The 21611-nt window shown below is 43.1% G+C and overlaps 1 protein-coding gene across 1 annotated transcript; it reads left to right on the top strand.

Moving 5' to 3' along the window:
- Nucleotides 1-4248: 4248 nt before the first annotated feature.
- On the top strand, nt 4249-9846 carry LOC310928805 (equilibrative nucleobase transporter 1-like; the record flags this gene model as incomplete). The annotated part of the gene is made up of 12 exons (XM_083891456.1): nt 4249-4435; nt 4688-4817; nt 5324-5367; nt 5479-5555; nt 6469-6561; nt 6634-6773; nt 7033-7145; nt 7222-7368; nt 8127-8234; nt 8553-8739; nt 9514-9637; nt 9718-9846. The coding sequence occupies 12 exons, from the start codon at nt 4249-4251 to the stop codon at nt 9844-9846; spliced, it is 1479 nt and encodes a 492-aa protein (XP_083747582.1).
- Nucleotides 9847-21611: the final 11765 nt, after the last annotated feature.

Below are 21611 nucleotides of genomic sequence, written 5' to 3'. Positions count from 1 at the left end.
CTGCGTCTTTTAAAACATGGCCAGAAAAAAAGTCAGGCTTGGTCTCGTAAGATCACTGCGAGGTTCTAGTTTTGGATATTACATTACTTAGTTTTGACTGTTTATGAAATTTGTTTGTCTTTGGAGCAGGTCTGCTAGTTTTTATTTTTTGGTAAACGCTTAGTTTTGTGCATGATTCAAAGGGGTGATTAGTGTCTCAAATATAACCTGTCAAAATTGCATGCATAGAATACACTTGATATTAAAGACCATGCAACTAAGCTAATTTTTTGCTACAATTAATTTTAAATACAGTTTATTATCAGGTTATTTTAATTCTAGTCACTTTACTCGTCCCCACAGAGTGGGAGTGAAGTATTGTTTTTAGTGGCTCCATCTGTGCTTCCTCACTTGCCAATATGACCAACTGATAATAACCCAGGTCATCACTGCCCCATTAAAGTCACATTTCCCAATGCAAGTGCTTGAAAGAAAAGGTCTTTATAAGGACAGAAAATAATCTTCATGCTGCAGGGACACACTGAGGGAGACAACATTGGTACAACTTGCAAGACTTTTAATGCAGTTGCCAAATGTATATCAATCATAGTAGTAAATGACTGCTCGGGCATCAGTGAATCCTCGGGAAACGGCAGGTTGACCGTCGCCAGACTCCGTCTTCACAGGAAACTGTGGATCCTCGAAGCTCTCAGGTGCTTCAGGCTCAGTCTGCTCTGCAGGGTCAGGCTCGTCAGCAGGAGAAGCGCTCACATCGAGAGTGTCTTGCCAGTGATCTCTGCCTTGCTCAAAGCTGCTGATGAAGTGAGTGAGCGTGCCTGGTGGATATTGTCCTTTCAGCAACACGTGGTCCGACGGATAAAAGATCCAGAGTCCAGGCAGAGGCTGAGGTTGACTGGTGAGCTGTGAAGCAGAGGACGTCCTCATAGGAGGAGGAGGAGGAGGAGGAGGGCGGTAGCCTCGATCTTCAGTCTCCCTTTCGTGGTCAGCGTACGCATAGCTGTCTTCATAGTGAGACAGTTCTCCTGCCTTGAATTCTGATCCAGGAGGTGCACTCAGAAACTGAACACTACTGGACTCAACAGTTAACATTTCCTCCTCATCTGCAGGTAAAAACTGACTGGACGCTGGTGCTGCTGCTTTTTTAAAAGCTGAAATTAGAGGTTTGTTAGTCAAGAACCATGTGAGGTTTTAGCAGCCTGGTTGTTGTTGTTTTTTTTGTTTTTTTTTTACCTTTTTTAACAGGGGCACAGCATATGTTCATAATCAGCAAAGCAAAGAGGGAAACCCTGCAGCCAGTTAAAACACCAACAAGAGATAATAATCAACAACACAATATTTCCCAACAACAAAAACAGGAAAAAAAAGAAACACAACTTACCCAGAGAAAAAGCGTGCAGTCGTCATATTGAAGGCGAATACTGAAGGCTGAGGTTCATGAAGAGATAAACACCGTTTAATGATGAACAGCTGCTGCACTGAAGGTGGAGCAAACCTGAGGTGTTTGTCTAAATCAGCATCAGGTGTCGCTCAACTATATTTTACTTGATATACTGATGATGAAAGCTGAACTATAACTCATGTCTAACTGTGCTCAAGGATTTTTTTTTCAACGTCAGCTTCACCTTCATAAGGAAACATGAAAAACAAAAGCATTAAAAATAAAGCATTAAAAAAAACAAAGATTCTGAACCATGATATTATTAATCAATAAGAAATAAAGAATAAAAGTGATGGAAAATATGTCCAGGACCATCTAACTTTGGTCATCTTAAATCTTGTTTAACGCAATAAAGGTCACAAAAAAAATAAAAATCAATTTACTTAGTGAGTGCACGTTTAATAAACGACCACACGGTGGCGTCATCGTGTAACGAACATAAGAGTGGGACGTGAGTTTATTGCAGCACATTTATCCAGTCAATTTATTCTGAAAATCTTTATTTTTTTTTCTTTATTCTGAACAGCAGCAGCAGTATTTTTTTATTATTTCATATTTAATTGTGCATGAAGTTTGGAAAAAAATGATCAAAAATTATGTGTGTGGAAAACAAAACAAAAAAACTTTTTGAATGTACTCCCTGTACTGTATATATATACTATACAGGTTATTTTGGAGTAATTGGTACTGCCTCCAAATTGTACAGTATTGTCACAGTGTAATATGTGAACAGTTAACTCCTTTGAGTAAATATGCTTATGTGGCTTTATGGACCTTTGATGTTAACCTACTGGAAAACATCTAGCAATTTGTCTTGATGGACGTGTCCATTAGAAGCTGTGCTAGGTTTGGCATAAAAAGGTTTTATCACCGTTGTGTTGCTGTTAAATCTATAAATTTGCATTCGTCATTCACAACCTGGAACATCAAATCAAGTCAGAATTTATTTATAAAGCACAGTCACAAACGGCTGAGCCGCAACCAAAGTGCTTCACAGAAAGTGCTTAAGTGCAAATACACATTGGAAATGGCCTAATGTAAGTAAAAAAGAAATAAAAGAAGAGGGTTAAAGTACAATGACTGAATTAAAATAATGCAAAAAAATGTGTTAATGTGTGAATGTGTTATTCGATCGTCATACGAAAAAATTCAGGAAGTCAGAGTTCGAGCAAAACAGGAGAATTACTAGACGTTTACCACCGGAGAGTAAAGAACAATTTGACAATGGTGAACGGGCGGCTAAGAAGCCTCCTGATTGCAAATCAGGAGCAGGTGGGGAGGAGCCTCTGCAGGTGTAGCTGATCACCAGCGCCCCCAGTGGAAGTCGGTCAGCCACGCCTCCTGCAGAGAGGGGGGAGAGAGAGCAGCACAGAAGAGCCACAAGCCATAATAATGATAATAATAGTGGCGAGGGAGCGTGCGATCGTGACAAAACTTAATTATAATAACAGAAAGCTGCACACACAGCACATGAACGTCCAGTGTCAACAGAGATTAAAGGTGTTTTTAACCCACACCAAAGCAGTATTATATAGCAGCAAAAACAATGGACTATTTTTGATGCACCATATAATTATAATGTCAAGTATTACTGTTATTATAATAACAAAAAAGCTGCACACATAGCACATAAAAGTCCAGTGTCAACAGAGAAGCAGCAAAAGAAGAGCATGTGCTTGTTTTGATGCAAGCAGCATAGTCTAAATAAAATCTGAAAAACATTCTGAATCTAGAACATTACAAAACCTGATTGTGCTTCACACTCCTGACACAAACAAATGCAAAAGAAGTCTGTGTGTGAATCTCAGGGAGGGACCTGGAAGGAAGAGGAGGGAAAAGAGCTGATGTGTATATATATAAAGGGGGATATGAGCAAAAGCAGCGTGGTGTGATTTGTTGGAGCGCATTTTCTCTTTCGGGTTAGTTTCCAGAATACAGGGTGGCAAGTTGTAAGATGGGCAATTGAATAATGTTTTTTTTTTCTCCTTTATGTTTCTTTTTCAGCTTTAAATGTCTCCTTAAAATTTATTTTATGGTGAAGTGTATTAGACAATTTAACACAGCAAAAATGTTACTATAATTCTTCACATACTATGTGACTGGGGTTTACAATGCCCTACAATTAAGTTTTATGACAGATGTCTGTAGATTTTGTCTGAGCAGGCACTGCTCAGGTGGATCATCGGTTGACCATAAAGTGGAGGTCTAGGTTAGGCATTGGTCCTGGCATTTGGCCTTTGATGTGCTCCCTAGAGGAGACTGGAGGTCGAATGGCTGACCAAGGGCATAGGAAGATGTAGGAGGAGCAGGTAACCTTTATTAAGTGTGGCTTTGCTCAGTAGAGGTCAGAGCTTTCTGGAAATTCGGCCGATGCTCTCCCAGGCGACCTGCAGCGCTTGGAATTGACACTTGACTTGTTACAGAATAAAGATCTCTTTGTTTGGTAAAAAGTCTTGTGTCACGGAGTCTCATTCTACATCATCATTCCATCACCTGGTGTTCTGAAGAACAAGGAAGCCTGACTAAACGACAATGGCTTTTCCCGTGTCTCTCCTAATAACTCTGTGGTTTCCGTGTAGATTAGTCTGTGCAGTTCATTCTGTTCTATGTCCAGATGTTTAAGACATCTGTAGCTGGTAGTAGTAGCTGGAGTCAACACTAGATGCTTTTTCAATGTGACAGCATCAGACACACAAATGACATTCCTCATGTTTTGGCAGGTGCAGAGGCAGAGGTGTGTGACTGTGGGTCTAAATATAGATATTCTATATTGTCTACCTGCATTTGTGGATCTGTGAGTGTGCTGGACCATGGCCGGGTGTGGGAAAGGCTTGGCGGTGAGGCGCTACCTCACCTTTTTCTCGGGTCTTTTTGAATGCCTGTGCTTCACCGGTGTTATTTTCGGATGGGCTTCGCTTGTGTTTGTGCTGAAGAACGACGACTACTTTGTCTCTCTGTGCGTCAACGCCACAGGAGTCAATGGAACACAGGAGCTGGGTCAGTTTGATGCTCTCTCACCTCCACAGATCTCTCTTCTGAATGTGTAGGAATAGGAATCTTAGACAGTAAAAGGATTAATAATTGAAGCCCAACTTGCCCTTGTTTCACATACTGCTCAAAAATATTTTAAAGAAATACGTTTTTGTGTAGTTTTCAACAGATAAGAATAACTAATATATTGTATGCAGACCTCAGCTATTTCACCTCAATGTTTCATTTATTTATGTTTGTGTGTGTGTGTGTTTGCAGACTGCAGTGGACAGGATGAAAAGTTCTCCCTCGTCTTCACCATCGCTTCCTTCATGAACAATTTCATGACGTTGCCCAATGGTTTCCTCTTTGACTATTTGGGCACCACAGTGGCCCGGATCTATGGAATGTGAGTTGAAAAGAGCTCATGTGTCTGATTCCAGATTCCATAGATTATGTCAGCTGAAAACAGTTGGGTTGTAGATCGAATATCGGTGTCATTATCATTATTGATTACTGTGAAGCGGCGTGATACTGCAGTTACACGTCCCAGTGCTGTTGTATAAAAGAGTTATAAAATACTTTTTTGGTTCTCTGCAGCTATAGTCTCCTTATAAAACTTAACGTTTTAAAATACTCTAAAAGTAGTAAGAGAAATAGAAAGCACAGAATTCTAATATTATTTGAATCTTTTCTTTTTTAGACAAATCAATAAGACAAAGTGAAATACCAAAAGCTTGACAAATTAAACATTGTGATTAATAATCATTTAAAGGCGGAGGAGCATGATAAAAGAAGCATTTTTGTGACTAAAACTCCCTTCCACTTCCTCAGAATAGCGATCTCAATTAAATAGCCACCACTGCCTCCATCGTCACTCTGTTTATGGTCTTTTTTTCTTTCCACCCTCACCAGATCCGTTTACACCATGGGATCCTTGATGATGGCCTTTTCTTCAAGTGAGACTTATATAACAATATATATACACATTATTTGCTTGTTCTGTACTCACAGGCTTTTGTTGTCACGGCTAGAGTGGATCTTCATTTCGTCTGTCTTTTTCCCATCAGGTGTGCAGGACCTGCTCTTCCCCGCTCTCGCTTTCCTGGCAACCGGAGGAGTCATGATTCTGGTCACCAACATGCAGGTAATTCAGTTAGAATTAGCATTTATTTGCATATATTTATTAAGTTCATATGTTTACGTTAGAAATAAACCCTTCCTTCATTCATGTGGAATCAAGACCAGAACTGATGCATTTTTACCAAACATTGTGACAGAATGGAAAACTTTTTTCTCCAAAATCCACCCTTTATACAAATTAAATTGAGATATATCTCTGCAGTTTAAGTGAATGTTGAATATAGTATTCACATTATAGTAAAGTTGGGTTCATGTATGTGTATTTCTGCCACTTCCCGGTGCCTCCATTTGTGCTCTCGCTCACAAACTCGTCTTTTTCATGATTTTTCAATACTTTGTTACTGTACTAAAGTACAACATTCACTTTATAATTGTATTTCCTTTACATTTCCTCTTTGTTACTGGTTAATAGCAAATAAAATCAGAAGAAGAAGAGTTGATAATGGTCTGTATTTATATAGCCCTTCTCTTGTCTTGATGAGCTGCTTTACACTATACATTTGTCAGTCACCCATTCACACGCTGCAACATGGGGTTAATTGTCTTGCTCAAGGACACATGTAGATATAGATATAGCCAGGAATTGAACCCACACCTTTCCAGTTGAAAGACAACTCACCCTACCACTGAGTTACCGTGGCTTAATCCTCACTTTTACTTCTAAAACGTAAATACATTTTATATCAGAAAATTACTTTTGATACTTAAGTACAGTAAATGTCATATACTTTTACTTTAAATATTATAAAAGTAACGAGCAAAGTTGTTTTTTGGTAAGATACTTGTTCTTTTATTCAAGTATCCCTTTCAGGTATTTTATAGAAGACTGCTCCTCAGTGAATTTGTTGCGAGTGCATGTTTTTTTAGGCTTTCAAATAACGTGTCTGTCTTCATGGATTTCAATTTCTCTCCTAAAGGTGGGAAACTTGTTCAGCGTTCATCGCTCCACCATCATCACTCTTTATAACGGCGCCTTTGACTCATCCTCCGCTGTCTTTTTTGTCATCAAGGTGAGAAACATCATAGGTGGAACTAAATGATAAAATCCACCACATTGTGATGACCTTCACCCTGTGTTGCAGATGATACATGAGATTGGTATCTCTGTGCGGACCTCCTTCCTCTTTCTGTCTGCCTGCAGCATCATACACTTGGTCAGGACTTTCTTTTTGCTGCCCAGGAAATTAATTCCCTACCCGCTGCCGGATAATTACACATACGGGTATAAACCTCCAACACAACACGAACATCACCCCCTCACATAGGTCTGTAATGAGTCATGTGTCATGTGTAAATAGGCAATGTTATGTATTTATTCAAACTAAAATTCATCTATATAACTATATTTGCATGAACATGAGTTTTTGTCAAATGAGTTAAATCAGTCCCAAGACTCTCTGTGTTTCTCAGTAGAGATACAAACTGTAGCTTAGATTAATAGTAGAATATTTACTCAAAGATTTCTCTGTGACCTCTGTCAGGATAACCTGCTGTAAATCAAGTATTCAGAACTCCAAGGTTGAGTTGAACGATGACATACCAACGATGATGGAGGAAATCCCTGTGGAACAAGTCCCGACTGTGGAAACACCAGGTTCAATACTGTACGGGAAATATTGTCATCATGAGTTTCTCCACTACAACCTCTCTCTCTGTTTCCTCCTCTCTAGCAGAGAAGACTTTCCGCCAATGCATTCTGTCCTGGTTCTTTTTCTGCCACGTGGTCTGGTTGTCTGTGATGCAGTTCAGACATGTCATGTTCATCGGCACCCTCAACCCCATGCTGAACAGGCTGACAGAAGGAGAACCGTCGCTGGGTAAATACACAAACACCTTCACTGCAAACATCTCCTACTCGTTAGCCTCTGCCGTTAGCCACACATGACCACAACAGTTCTGAGAAAGCAGAGAGAAACCAAGTACTTCAAGGAAGTCTCCATTATTACCTCTTGTGTTCTGGTTATGTGCTGTGTCTTCCATCTGATAACAGGCTCTGTCATGCAAAACTATCAGACGTGATTGAGGGAGCGTTTGTTCTTACTTCTGACTTTGTTACTAACCAACTTACCAAATTTGGACAAGTCAAAATGGCCTCTAGAAAGTGACACCAGTCATGATGTCACCCATAACAATGTGAAGTTTTGAAGCGTTAGCTGGCTGGTTCCAATGTTTTGTGTCTCTGCCTTGTGTATTTTTATTAAAGATTAGCAGAAGAGACCACTTCCTATTTTGTGCTGCTATTTATTATCTAGCCTCATGAGGCTAACACTTTTTAGTCTGTCTACATTTTATACTTGGTTTACGGCACAAAATGAACCACTTTCTTGTTTGCGGAACTTACTGAGAAACAGTGTTGGCTAGTTTTTATTATTAAAAGTTCATCACTAAAGTTTAAAAACACTTTTGTTAGTTGATCGTCCTTTTATTGCTCTATGACTGCATGTCCAATTTAGTACTTGTGGTCGTTGATGTGAAGAATTGTTATTACTGTATGTAATAATCATGGTCTTTTCAAACTTGTCACTTCTATTGAGTCCTTTTTGTCTCACCACCTCACCTCTGACTTTTCCTGCAGTGAGCACCTACCTCAACGCCTTTGCCATCACGCAGCTCTGCGGGGTGCTGTGCGCCCCCTGGAATGGCCTCATCATTGACCGACTCAAGCGCAGATACCTGAATAGAGGTAAAGAGGAAAAGTCCATATTGCATGTTTTTAGAGACTTAAAAATCCTAATAATAAAATATAAAACAAATAGCAGGTCAAATGTGATGAACATTAAAAGGGATATTTGAAGTACCACATGTTCAAAGCAACCGTTAGCGTTTTTAAAAAGCCATTTAATATCATAATATAATACAGTTCTTCAATAAAAACACCTTTTATATAACTTTGTATGAAGAGATAACCTGTCATGTTGTCATGACACACAATTCCCACATTTAATGTGCTGTTATTATCATTTTTACAGCAGAAACTAACTCTGTGTGTTTGTGTTTGTAGGACTGAGTGATCAGGAGGCAGACCTGAACGCCATGGTGCTTTCCCTCTTCATCACAGTGCTGCAGTGCATCCTGTTCTCAATTTGTGCCACCATCCCTTTTCTGCCACTTCAGTACTTCACCTTCGTCCTGCAGGTGCTCAACCGCTCCTTCCTTTTTGGCGGCAGCGCAGCTTTCATCAGTGTTGCGTGAGTATCTGTTAACACAGTGATTCATGTTCAAAAAGACCAGTACAGTTTGTTTAGGATGCACATAAATACAAGAGTGTGACTCACAGTGGCTGGTCAGGAGGAGAGCAGAGAAGTGGGTTTCCAGGCTGAGAGGCAGGTAGACACAACCAGGCAAAGCATGGCCACCAAAGTAGAACAAATACCTGGACCAAAATGGTATTAACTGTAGATGATACAAAAAAACAACACTAAATTCTGGACTATCTGGAGTTAAACTAGACATATACCATATTGGATCGCTATGGTATTGGATCTGGTGCAGAGAGCCAGGTGCTTGATCAGAGCAGGACTGGAGTCTCTTGATGGGTTGATGAACTGCAGGTGAGGTGATAAGGAGGGTCTTCAGGATCCAGGTCAGCCACACCCACACACCGAGCAGACACACAAGCCAAACAACAGGAAGTGGGAGAACAACCTGATCTAATCATGACACAAAAACCATCTATATCAGGGTTTCTCACTCCTGGTCCTGGGGAGCCACTTTCCTGCATGTTTTAGGTGTTTCCCTTTAAATCAGGTGTGTGAGGGAAACATCTAAAACCAGGACCAGGGAGTGAGAAACCCTGATCATAATACTGGCATATCAACAAATAATAAATGGCAATACAATGATGCAGCAACTTAAGATTGCACAAACAGAAGCACACAAAGTGGATTTGCCTCATCCTCTGTATGTGTTTTGTGTCTTTTTGACGCTCATCTGTCTCTCTCTCGCTTTGCCCTTTTGTTTAGTTTCCCATCACAACACTTTGGGAAGCTGTTTGGTGTAGTCATGGCTCTGTCTGCCGTGGTTTTGGCGCTGCAGTATCCCTGCTTTTCTTTGGTGAGGGACGTTCTGGATGGAGACCCTTTATATGTGAGTACATGATGCAGAACAAACGCAACTGACGATCTAATCCCTCAGTGTCTTCTAAAAACATCCTTGTGTGTCTACAGTTGAACATTGGTCTGGTGCTGTTCTGCCTGCTTGCCTTCATCCACCCTGCTTGTGTCTTCCATCACTGTCGAAGAACTGCAGCCGAAGCTGCCTCGCCCTCTTCTCAAATTATGGCCATTCATGGTTAAATGGATTTGCAGTAAGCGTGACTTTGGGTCAACAGCCATGTTGACCATCCAACTTAAGAGCTCCTGGGTCACTGTGCACTCTGACTGGACCTCTGTGTAACCTATAGCTCTTGTGAGATTTCAGTTTGTCCTTGTGTGATCAAACCATGCGCATAGCCAGCAATTGGCCTGGGCGGCACTGGCCCGCCCAGTTTACTCACTGGCCCACCCAGCCAAGTATGTTTAAAAATGTATTTTGTTTGTAGAAAAAAAATAAAAACATGCATGTAAAGGAAATACATTTCAGAGTCATTAGCCCACAAGAAGGTTAGCCCGGCCCCGGACGTTTGTTCCCCGGTACAGTTGCTCTCTCCCGGTCAGCGCAACGCGCTGGGTTTACCTGCGGATTTATCCCTGCACAGCATTGACGCTGCCCCCACGCAGCCACAAAAAGCGTCATAAAACCATGTCTAACTTTAACGAACACAGACATGCTGCTACCCACAGAAAGGTCAGAAACTCAGCTAAAAGCTCATATAAACCATTCTTATGTTCACGAAACACAGTTAAAACACCGATGGATCAAACAACAGGAGCCGAAAAAAACGTTACGGCGCACACATTGAAAAGCGGCACCGGAGCGCCAGCGTGATTATGTAAAAAAAACCCAAAAAAACAACGGAGACTCTACAGATTCCAGCGGTACCATTTTTCTCACTCTACGACCAAGATTCACGGAACCAGCCCCAAAATAGGAGCAAAATAACAACGGACTTTCAAGAAATACAAGCAGAAATGTTGTCTTCCCTTTGCTGTTTATCAAAACAAGTTATTTCCACCAAAACAAAACCACTTCTACACTTTCCAGCATGCTTTGGGAACAAATCCCGGTCTGATTGATCATTACAGAGTGACATTAGATCGTTCTGATTAGAGAAGGGCGAATGTTCGCACAAATGCGTCATATGCATTTATGTCCTTTTGACTCGATAATGAAGTGATTGACACGCATTTGGCGACCGGGGTCTGATTCTAACGGTTTGGAGGTTTAAAACGAGCTGTCAATCACCCTAATTGACCAAGGTAAGCCAGAGCTATGGCGCTGCGTAACTGAAGACGCTACAGTCACTAGTTGTTGTTACGCACCGCACAGGGAGCATCGATTTACAGCGAGTTATCATACTTTTTTTTTTTCAAAACAAGTTCTTTTTAGACCTGTAGTGACATATTAATAAAATTAAATGGGTTTTTAATAATTTGGTACCTAAGAAATCTCAAATGGCTGATGTATGCCTATGTTATACTGTACGTTAACAACTTTTCTGCTGTTTGGGTTTACTGGCACTTTGTGCAATATAATGATTCATTTTGTCGTGCAATAGCGCCAATACGCAAATTTATTTTTTTGTCTACACTGTTGTATTGTGTACAAGCCTTTATATTGCTCTGATGGTAGAGCTCGTGTTATAGGCAGTATTTTGCCGCCATTGCCCTTGCAATGCATAATATTACAAAGTAAAATAGTCATTGTTTTACCAGTTTGTCCATAGTTGTCATTTTACCAAGTGAGTGCACGTTTAATAAACGGCCACACGGTGGCGTCATCGTGTAACAAACACAAGGGTGGGACGTGAGTTTATTACAGCACATTAAGATACATTTAAATGAGCCACAACTTGTTTATCCAGTCAGTTTAGCAGTTTCAGCAGCAGCACATGTATTTTATTTTATTTCATATTTCATTGTGCATAAAGTTTGGGAGTCACTATGTGCAGGCTCGATGGCTCACAGCAAATATTGGTTCAAAAGCAACTGTTTGATCAAAAATGATGTGTGTGGAAAAAAAAACAAAAAAAACAACCTTTTTGAATATACTTCCTGCTGAGTCGGGACCTTTGCATGCACATGAGGAAAGACGGAACAAAGTGTGCAAAATACTGTGACCACATGACAAAAGCTGCAAAGACTTTACTCAGTTTTGACCATTGGTCAGAATTGAAACCACTATTGTAAACCTCATACTGCATCATGGACCTGGTCATGGAATCCAGAGAACACAAACAAGACCACATAGACCTCGTAGGTACAGGGGTAAAGTTCATGAATATGCAAAATGAATACTGATGATTAAGAGAATAAAGGCATTCCGCTAAACTATAGTTAGGAACTAGAACTGTTCTAAAGCCTTCAGTGACACGGGACCAACAGTTTGTGTTCCAGCCACGAATGGGAAGGATCAAAGGCCTTGTATTGAAGTAAGAGCTTAAAAATCATATCTGGTAAGGCCAGCCTTCCAAGTGGCTTTGGTCTTCTGCAAATAATGTTTATGCAAACCTAGGAATCTTTTTGTTCTCGGAAATAAGAATTCACTATTCACGGAAAATAAGGACTGAGGGAGGAAAAAATAACAGGTAAGGAAGAACATTACTTTGACACGTGCAATTACAGTATGTGAATGAACATACTCTACATTCAGTATGTCTAGTATACAGTATGTATATGTAGTATGTATAAGGTATCTTGTATCTCTACATTCAGCAGAGACTGGCATTCAAAGTCTTCCCTAATTTGTGAAAAAAAAAAACTTACGCGTGACATAAAGATATAGAAAGCTGCGTTGGGCAAATTTAAAAGGTGGATTATGTAGGGCCCTATGAAATCCGTTTTATTTTTTTCCAAATTCCGTTTTATTTTTTTCCAAATTCCGTTTTTTCCGTTTTAATTTTTTAGAATTCCGTTTTTTCCGTTTTATTTTTTTTATTCTGTTTTTTTTTTACCTTTTATACTTACTTTACCACCATAGAATGTGTGCTTTTTGTGTCAGTGAAAAAAATGTCCACTGAAATGCAACTTTCTTCTTGAATCCACTGACTTCTCAATTGTTCAATTGTTTGGACTTAAGTTAAATCCTAATTAAGTAAATTCCAGTGAATCTTAAAACAAGCCATGCAATGCTGGTCACATTAAAAAGTAAAATAATTAACATAAATAAAAATGTGGTAGTGCCCCCTGGTGCAGACGGATTTCTGCGCACCGCCCCTGCGCTGTACTGTACTCCCTCTCCTGCGCCGTGCGCTTCTCCGTATCCGTCTGGATCATTTCTCTACACGCAATATTACCCCTACAACTCTGCAATTAAGGGAATAACAGATGCATCAGATGAGCCGATGTCTTTAGTTAACTGTTCAAAGAGAGAGAATGTTCTCTGGTGTGAAGTGAAAGTCGTGGGGAGTTCATAAGTTTCACTTTTGCGCAGAGACTTTCCAGCATTTAACAGGCGATGTTCCACAGTTTACTCGCCGTGTTTCGGCCGCCGAATTATCGGCGCATTCCTAAATATAACATTTTTATTGACAATAAAAATATAACCGTAATAATGGCGTATTTGATGGTGTGACTTGAGTTTCAATCGGCACCTGGACAAGGGGACGCTCGCCGGTTACATGCGAGCGCATCGCGCTTGTTCCGCGGTTTAGAAAAAAAAGTGTATATAAAGTAAATAAACAAGCAACACGCACTGGGGGAAACCCTGACCGGGTGAGTGTTTGCCACGAATGAGCGTTCCCCGGAACATTTCTCCAGACAAACGTTCCTTCTCCTCACGATGACAGCATTTCAGTCAAATTATGTCAATTTCCGCGATAGTCCGCGTTTAACATTAGATTCCGTTTTTATTGGCCAATTCCGCGATTCCGTCCGCGATTCCGTTAACACGGAAATCATAGGGCCCTAATTATGTAGGCAGGGATAGCACTTGTCTGCAGAGTTCAGGGAAAAATCTCACTTTTGTTGAGATTAATTTCCAGATATTTGGGGTGGAAACATACAGAAAGAGGTCGTCCACATATCGGGAAAACTGCAACTGTACATCATTTCTAAGTATACCTGTAATGTGAGGGTTACATTGCAGATATACAGTTTTATAGGGATAGGAACTGGGATCGGTCAGTATCGGTATCACCGGATCGGATATCAGACTGAAAGATCCAAAAATCCTTATGCTGCATGCTTCACTATGAATAGACTGTAAAAATGTTTCTTTTACTAATTTTCCAGATATAAATGTGTTATTCGATCGTCATTCGACAGTGGATCTGAGATCCAGGTCTCATTCCCACAACAAAAGAGAAAGTTGGGATTAAAAATAAATAAATACACAATTGACAAAAAGTCGACTTCAAAGTCACTTCCTTCAAAGAAAAGAAAAACCCCTACACTGCTCTTTACTGTGTCTGACCATTTGAGCATCTTTACATAGGTCTGCAGGGACAAATAAAGCAATTTAATCCATTAAATAAAACTGACCCCAATAAAACTTTCGTTACATAAAACTTCATTATAATAACAAAAAGCTGCACACACAGCACGTCAAAAGTCCAGCGTCAACAGAGATCAAATGTGTTTTTAACCCTACACGGAAGCAGCAAAAGAAAGAAAACACAAACTCTAAAGTCAAAGCTGTAGATTGATGCACGAGAACATGAACAGGCTTAAATAGCCAGGAGGGGAGGAGGAGGATTATTTGTTTATTTAAATAGACATTGCTATCATTAGAGGCCATTGTGCAATCCAGATTATTTTGGCTTCATGAATAATCTCAAGGGATGCACCAAACTGTGACAACGTGAAAGTTTTCTCAATCGAACAGTGCACGTTATTGAGCTTATTACTAAATTAAGAAGCAGGTGTCAAGAAATCAATAAAGCAATAGTAAATGTGTTTGAGTTTCTCAATTCATTTTGTGCAACGATGTTTGCACTATTCAATGAACTTGACAAACTGCTTCTTTTTTATTTCCTGGATACATATGTAAATTGAACACATCACCTGCAGATTAACAAAAGTAGCTGACACGTCGTCAAAAGAAAGGCAACGCAGAGAAACAAGAAGGAACTCGATATATTTTTGTACAACTCACCAACCGTGAAGATGTTTACACAATGTGAGTAATCCAGCTGTGTGTAACAACATTGTTGTATGGAATGTATGTATGGAAGCGCATGGCATTCATTTGGGGGGGGGGGAATAAAAAAAAAAAAAAAAAAATATATATATATATTTTTTTTTTGGTTTGTGTTTCTGACAATTTTTTTTCTTCCTGTTTTTCTGTTGAATGTTTTTTTTTCCTGTTTTTCGGAGTAATTTATTTTCTGAACTAAATTACGCCACATAGATTAAACTAATCACTAATGTGACTTAAAGACAGGACTATCTCCCACTGTCTAAAAAACAAGATCAAAGTAAAAAGAAACAAGCCATCCATATTGTTATCATTGAAGCGCTCAATAAAGAATTAAAGTGCTTTCTAAACTTGGAAATTAAGTAAATCAGAAAAAAATTACTCTGAACCATAAAAAAAAAAAATACTCAGAAAAACAGAAATAATTACTCAAAAAAACGAATCAAATTTTTTGCAATGCAATGCGCTTCCTTGACGTAACTGTTGCTAATACTGCGCTAATCACTTGCCGGCTTCATGACCGTGTTCATAATTTATTTATCAACCTGTATGTGTTTAACCCGGGAAATCCCATCCAAGGAAGACCTAGCCAAGATATAGGCAGCATCGCAACAAAACACAAATAACAAAGTTTCACAGAATAAAAACAATAAACGAGGAATGCGAAAAAAAATATATGTGACAAGTTGAATGATTGAAAATACAAGTACATGCGGCCGTTAATGCTCAGAAACAGGAACAGAAAGCAACACATCATCATGGGAACAAAAAGAGTAATGGCCGCTACTTCGCAGGGCAGTCAGGTAAGTAGTATCGACCAGACTGAAGTGAAACACACATACGCATAGACACCCACCCACAAAAGCATATAAATATTCTAAAACCATGTCCACACATTTCCCACGTTAGTTTCCCCTTTATAAATCACAAATAACTCGGAATTAAGCGCAGCTGTTGCAAGTCGTTGCCCGTAAATGGTCTGAATATGTGCAAGCATAACTCATGCTCTTGTTTACCTCATTATCAGCACTAATTTAAATCTTTTCTGGTAAAAACAAATGCCATGTATTTAAATTTGTCACTCTCCCCTGAGGAGGTTATGTTTTTAATCAGTGTGGGTTTGGGTGATCGCCGAAGTATGTTCCCAGTAACTTTAGGTAAGAATCTACCCAAATTCTAGTGGGAACTTAAATGGGGAGTTGTGTGCTCGAAAAAGCACTGCCTATCCAGTGGATGTGCTATAACAATGTGTATGTGAATGAGTGAAAGCGTCTTTTGAGTGGTCATCAAGACCACTGCCAACCAATCACAAGGGGTGTGCCACAGGGCTCTATTCTCGGCCCACTTTTATAATCACATTTTCAAAAAAATCCTTATCTCTAATATTGGGAACTTGAATGGGGAGTTCCATTTAAAAAAGTTCAAATGTGAATACCTCACTCCTTTAACACAAGAATTGCCCACCGGCGAGTCGATCGGTCTTAATCAGGCTTAAACAGATGACTTTGGGTGAAATTTGTTGTGCTTATATACGATGGTAAAAGCTTTAATCAGGTAAAGGTCTACACAGATCCAGTAAGACTTGATCCACTGGATTAAAATGAAAGTATTTAAAGTGCGTTAAAATGCAGGTGGTAAAGTGTTTTAGCACTGGAGGAATGCTTTTGGCCGCATACGGTGTGAATATTTCAGTATATCAGGGAATATTTCACATATTTCAGTGATTTTATCATGTCAGCAAGCATTAGATCTTGTCTGTTTGTGCAGATAAAATCTTGATTTAGGGCAGTAAGTAAACAAGAATGACCAGAATTTATTTCAGGTTATTTTGGAATAAGGATGGCAACCTGAATAACGAGAATTAATTCTCGTTATTCAGCTTTCTGCCATCTGAGTTGCAGTTTCACAGGTGTAGATATGAGTTTTTTGTTTGTTTGTTAAAAAAAAATAAAAAAAAAATGCTAAACTTAGAAAATGACAAGCGCTTTCTTTAGCGCGTACGCAAACTTAATTAAAGAGGCCATTTACAGAGGTTTTCTTGGGTTTTAATTAGGTTTTAATCATTAATCTGGGGTGTGTTCCATTCCATGTGAGTTTCATTTAGGTCCATGGAGTGAAATAAATTTAAAGCTGTGGTATGTAAATCTTTTTTTTTGTCCGTTTGGTCTTTGTGAACAGAAACAAAATATAATAATTATTTGAAAGCTGCATCATTTATTTGAGAATGGTCTGATATGGTCTGACCAGGATAGGACTGAGGTCAAGGTTTTGGCCAAGAAAGGATAAATAGTAAATAAACATGAACCACGTTACCACAATGTTATATCTTTTATTTAAAGGGTTGTTTTTCCCCCCACTTGGTCAAATTATGAGTAAACGCTGCTCGACATTTATCTCTGGAAATCAGTAAAAAAAAAGAAAAAGAAAAAAGGATGAAGTGGCCCTTTAAGTTTTTAAATGTTCTGCTGGTTTTCTTTTTGAACTGTTATTATTTAAGCATATTTACTGTATTATTTGTTTGTTTAGTTAGTTATTTGGGAGCTCATTTGTGTGAACGATTGATTGATTGATAGACTGACATGGAGAGGTGATTAGCTTAATCAGCATTGTGTAAAACGAAAGTTACGAATGTAACTACGGTTCTATGAATCCTGGATGACCGCCAGAGGCGGTGCTTAAAGCACTGGATATCTCCACCTCGCGCATGCGCATTTCGAGTACCTAATATCAACATAGTCACTTGTGACCCTCCCCGTGACACCGGGAAGGCTATAACTTCCGGTGTCATCGGAGGCTCAGTTCCCAGAATCTTCTCGCGAGAACACAAGGATTCTGAGTGACTGGACGCTCTGGCGGTCATCCAGGATTCATAGAACCGTAGTTACATTCGTAACTTTCGTTCTATTTCATCCTTACTGACCGCCAGAGGCGGTGCTTAAAGCACTGGATGACTCATACCAACAAGGTCACAAAGAATCCGACACCCACCTCACTCATCAGAGACAGTAGAGCTCAGACGCAGGATCACATCCATCGGATGGGGAGCAGCGACGTTGACACGATAAAACCGTGCAAATGTGCCAGGCGACGTCCATGATGCCGCAGCACAGATTGACTCCAAGGGCACCCCTCTCAGCGCCGCCCATGATGTAGAGACACTTCTAGTGGAGTGGCACCTCACCCCGGATGGCGGGGGGCAGCCACTGGCCTTATAGGCTTGCATGATGGCATCGACAACCCAGTGGGACAGCCTCTGTTTGGAAAGTGCACAACCTCTGTTAGGGCCACTATGACACACAAACAGCTGCTCCGACCGCCGTATACCGGCCGTAGCAGCAACATAAGCCTCTAGTGCCCGGACCGGGCATAGCAGCTCCGACCTACCCTCCTCAGACAGGGAGCCAAAGCGTGCGAGCTGAATAGGCTGGTTGAGATGCGTACGTGAAAGCACCTTGGGCAGGAACGCCACATTCGGCCACAGGACCACACCTGAACCATCAGGGTTCCATCGCAGGCAGGTATCAGCCACTGACAGGGCATGTAACTCCCCGACCCTCTTTGCGGAGGTAATGGCGAGCAGAAAAGCAGCCTTCATAGAAAGCCATTTCAGCTCCACTTGGGTCAGAGGCTCAAAGGGAGGTGACCGCATGGCCTCCAGCACCAGGGGCAAGTCCCATGCTGGAGCCCTCAGGGTCCTTGGAGGACGCAGCCTCAGTGTCCCTTTAAGGAAGAGGGACACCAGTCTGTGGCACCCTACTGTAGAACCCTCGACCATTTCATGTCTGGAAGAAATAGCAGCTGTATAGACTCTCAAAGTGGAATGAGAACGACCACGATCCAGCAGAGACTGCAGAAACTCAAGAACAGTCGCCACAGAGCAACGCACTGGGTCTTCTGTCTTATCCCTGCACCAGTCAGAGAACAGCTTCCACCTGTTCTCATACTGAACCCGGGTAGATGGGGCCCTGGCGTTCAGAATAGTACCCCTGACTCCCACAGTACATTCCCTCAGTAGAGGGTCGGGCCCTGAAGCGGCCAAACCCAGAGCTGGAGGCGACCGGGATCCGGATGCCAAATCTGACCCCGCCGCTGCGAAAGGAGGTCCTTCCTGCAGGGGAGGCGCCATGGGGAGCTGCAGCAGAGGCTGCGCAGCAGTGGAAACCAGAGTCTCCCTGGCCAAAAGGGGGCCACCAGAAGGAGTCTGTGGCCCTGCAAAAGCACCCGCTGGAGCGTAGGAAGAATCAGGGGCAGTGGCGGGAAAGCATACAGTGGTCTCTGCGGCCAATCGTGAGCCAAAGCGTCCTGGCCGAGGGGGCTGGTCACCTCCATCCAGGAGAACCAGAGGGGGCAATGTGCCGACTCCGCCGAGGCGAAGAGGTCCACTTCCGCCCTGCCAAAAAGACCCCATATCATCTCCACCACCTGCGGGTGGAGCTGCCACTCCCCCGGTGGGAGCTTTTGTCGTGACAGAAAATCTGCGACCTGGTTCTGTTCCCCCGGAATGAAGACTGCTCGCAAACTGGCCAGGCGGGGATATGCCCAAGTCAACAGGCTCCGAGATAGCCGGAGTAGTTGTGCAGACCGGGTGCCCCCCTGGTGGTTGATCTGGGCAACTGTGGACCTGTTGTCCGATCGAACAAGCACATGTTTGCCTTCCAGTTGAGGCAGAAAGTGAACGAGTGCCAGTTGCACAGCTTGGAGCTCCAGTGTATTGATGTGCATGTGGTGCTGGGCCGGCCACCGACCCTGGACAGTCCTGCCCTGCCACACCGCGCCCCACCCCGAGAGGCAGGCGTCGGTTGTGACCACCTCCCGGCGGGATGGAATAGTTCCCATCGGTACGCCCATAGACAGAAACTCCCTCTGTCCCCATGGGGACAGAGAGAGGAGGCACCGCCGAGACACCCTGACCTTCCGGTAACCGTGCCACTTGGGGTCCAAGTGGAGGTTGTTCAGCCACATTTGAAGAGGGCGCAGAGACAGCAAGCCCAAGGGAACGACAGACGAAGCAGCGGTCAGCTTTCCCAAGAGCCGGAGGAACTGAATAAACGGCACCATCCTGCCAACCCTGAAGAGGGGGAGGCGGAGGAGGATATCGTCCACACGCCGAGGTGCCAGAGAGGCCATCATGGCTACCGAGTCCAGAACCATCCCCAAGTATATGACCCGTTGGGATGGGTCCAGGCTGCTTTTTTGAAAATTCACGTTCAGGCCCAGCCGGCCCACGTGCATAATTAGCCGGGCTGTATCCTGAGCCACCTGGGGTCGGGACGGTGCGCATACCAGCCAGTCGTCCAAATACGGCAGGACCTTCATGCCCTGCTTCTGCAGGGGTGCCAGAGCTGCTGCTACAACCCTGGTGAAAACTCTCGGGGAAAGGGAGAGACCAAAGGGAAGTACCCTGAACTGAAAATGCTGTCCGCGGAAGGCAAACCTGAGGAAGTGCCGGTGGTGCAATGCAATTGGGACATGGAAGTATGCGTCCCTCAGGTCGACAGTGGTGAACCACTCTCCCCTGGCAACCACACGAAGCGTGTCTGACACAGTCAGCATATGAAAAGGCAGAACCTTCAGGAACCTGTTGAGTCCCCTCAGGTCGAGAATGGGACGGAATCCGCCATCTTTCTTCGCCACAAGAAAGTACCTTGAGTAGAGCCCCCCGGGACGTAGCAGAGGGTCCACTGGTTCGATTGCGCCCTTGGCCAGGAGGGCAGACAACTCCTGACTTAGAGCTAAGGCCTTCGCCGGGTCGCTGACAACAGTCATATTGACCCGGCCGAAGGCTAGGGGCCGGCGTCGGAACTGCAATTCGTACCCCCGGGTCAAGGTGGAAACCACCCACGGGTCTGAAGTACAGGCAGCCCAGTAACTGAGCTGCTGATGGGAAAAACATCCGACGGCCGGCCCCGCACCCCTAGCGCCTGCCCCCCCGGCCTCCGGAGGCTCTGGGGGGACGGCGGATAGGCTGCGGCGCACGAGGCTGCCAAGACGGCAGGCGCTCAGGGGCCCGAAACCCGTCAGCAGGTTGCTGAGCAGGCCGCTGAGCAGGCCGCTGAGACCTCCGTAGGCCACCAGCAGGTGGCTGAGAGTGCTGCCGGGGAACAGCAGCGGGACCCTAGACCTGCTAGGAGTGGAGACTCTTCTGCGAAGGCCAGAAAGCCGCTGCCTGGTCTGCGTGGCCTGGGCCGCCCTCTCCAGTGCTTCCAAGGCAGCTGGGCCAAAAAGATCCCCTGGTTCCACTGGCACAGCACGAAGAACCTTCCTACATGATTCAGACAGGGGCGACTGAGCAAGCCAAACCTGGCGGCGAGTCTGGACAAGAGTGGACATTGTCCGTCCTAACTCTCTCGACATGAAAGCGAATGCCTGTAAAGAGGCATCGCTTAGACTCTGCAGTGAAGGATCCACTTGAGCCTGTTGCAGAGAGGTTGACAGGCTCAGCAGTAGATGGGAGAGGGAGTTCCCAATACGACCCATACGTGCTGCCGCATCATAGGCCTTCGAAAGAAGGTCGTCTGTGACCCTGCACTGTGGTCGGGGACATCTGGCATCCGGCCTCAAGGCCTCATCAGGAGCCAAAATGAGGGAGGCAATGGCTGGCTCAACGGACGGCATACGCCCCAGCCCAACCTGTGCTGCATCCTGCATGGCGGCTAAGGTTCGGCCATCTGAGGTTAAATGAGAAAGTGCCCTCGTGTCCCTCCAACAGGCATGAAGCTCCTTCAGGTATTCCCCTGAAGAAGGAACAGTGAAAGTGGTCGGGGCAGGGTTGCGCCTGAAGAAGGCGCTAGCCTGCGCCGAGTCAGTCTGCGGAACGTCAAGCTGT

This window comes from Microchirus variegatus, assembly GCF_963457635.1.
Source record: "Microchirus variegatus genome assembly, chromosome: 6".
In the NCBI taxonomy this organism is placed as follows: Eukaryota; Metazoa; Chordata; class Actinopteri; order Pleuronectiformes; family Soleidae; genus Microchirus; species Microchirus variegatus.
Note: the sequence above shows the minus strand (reverse complement) of the source record. Positions and strands in the feature narration are given on the sequence as shown.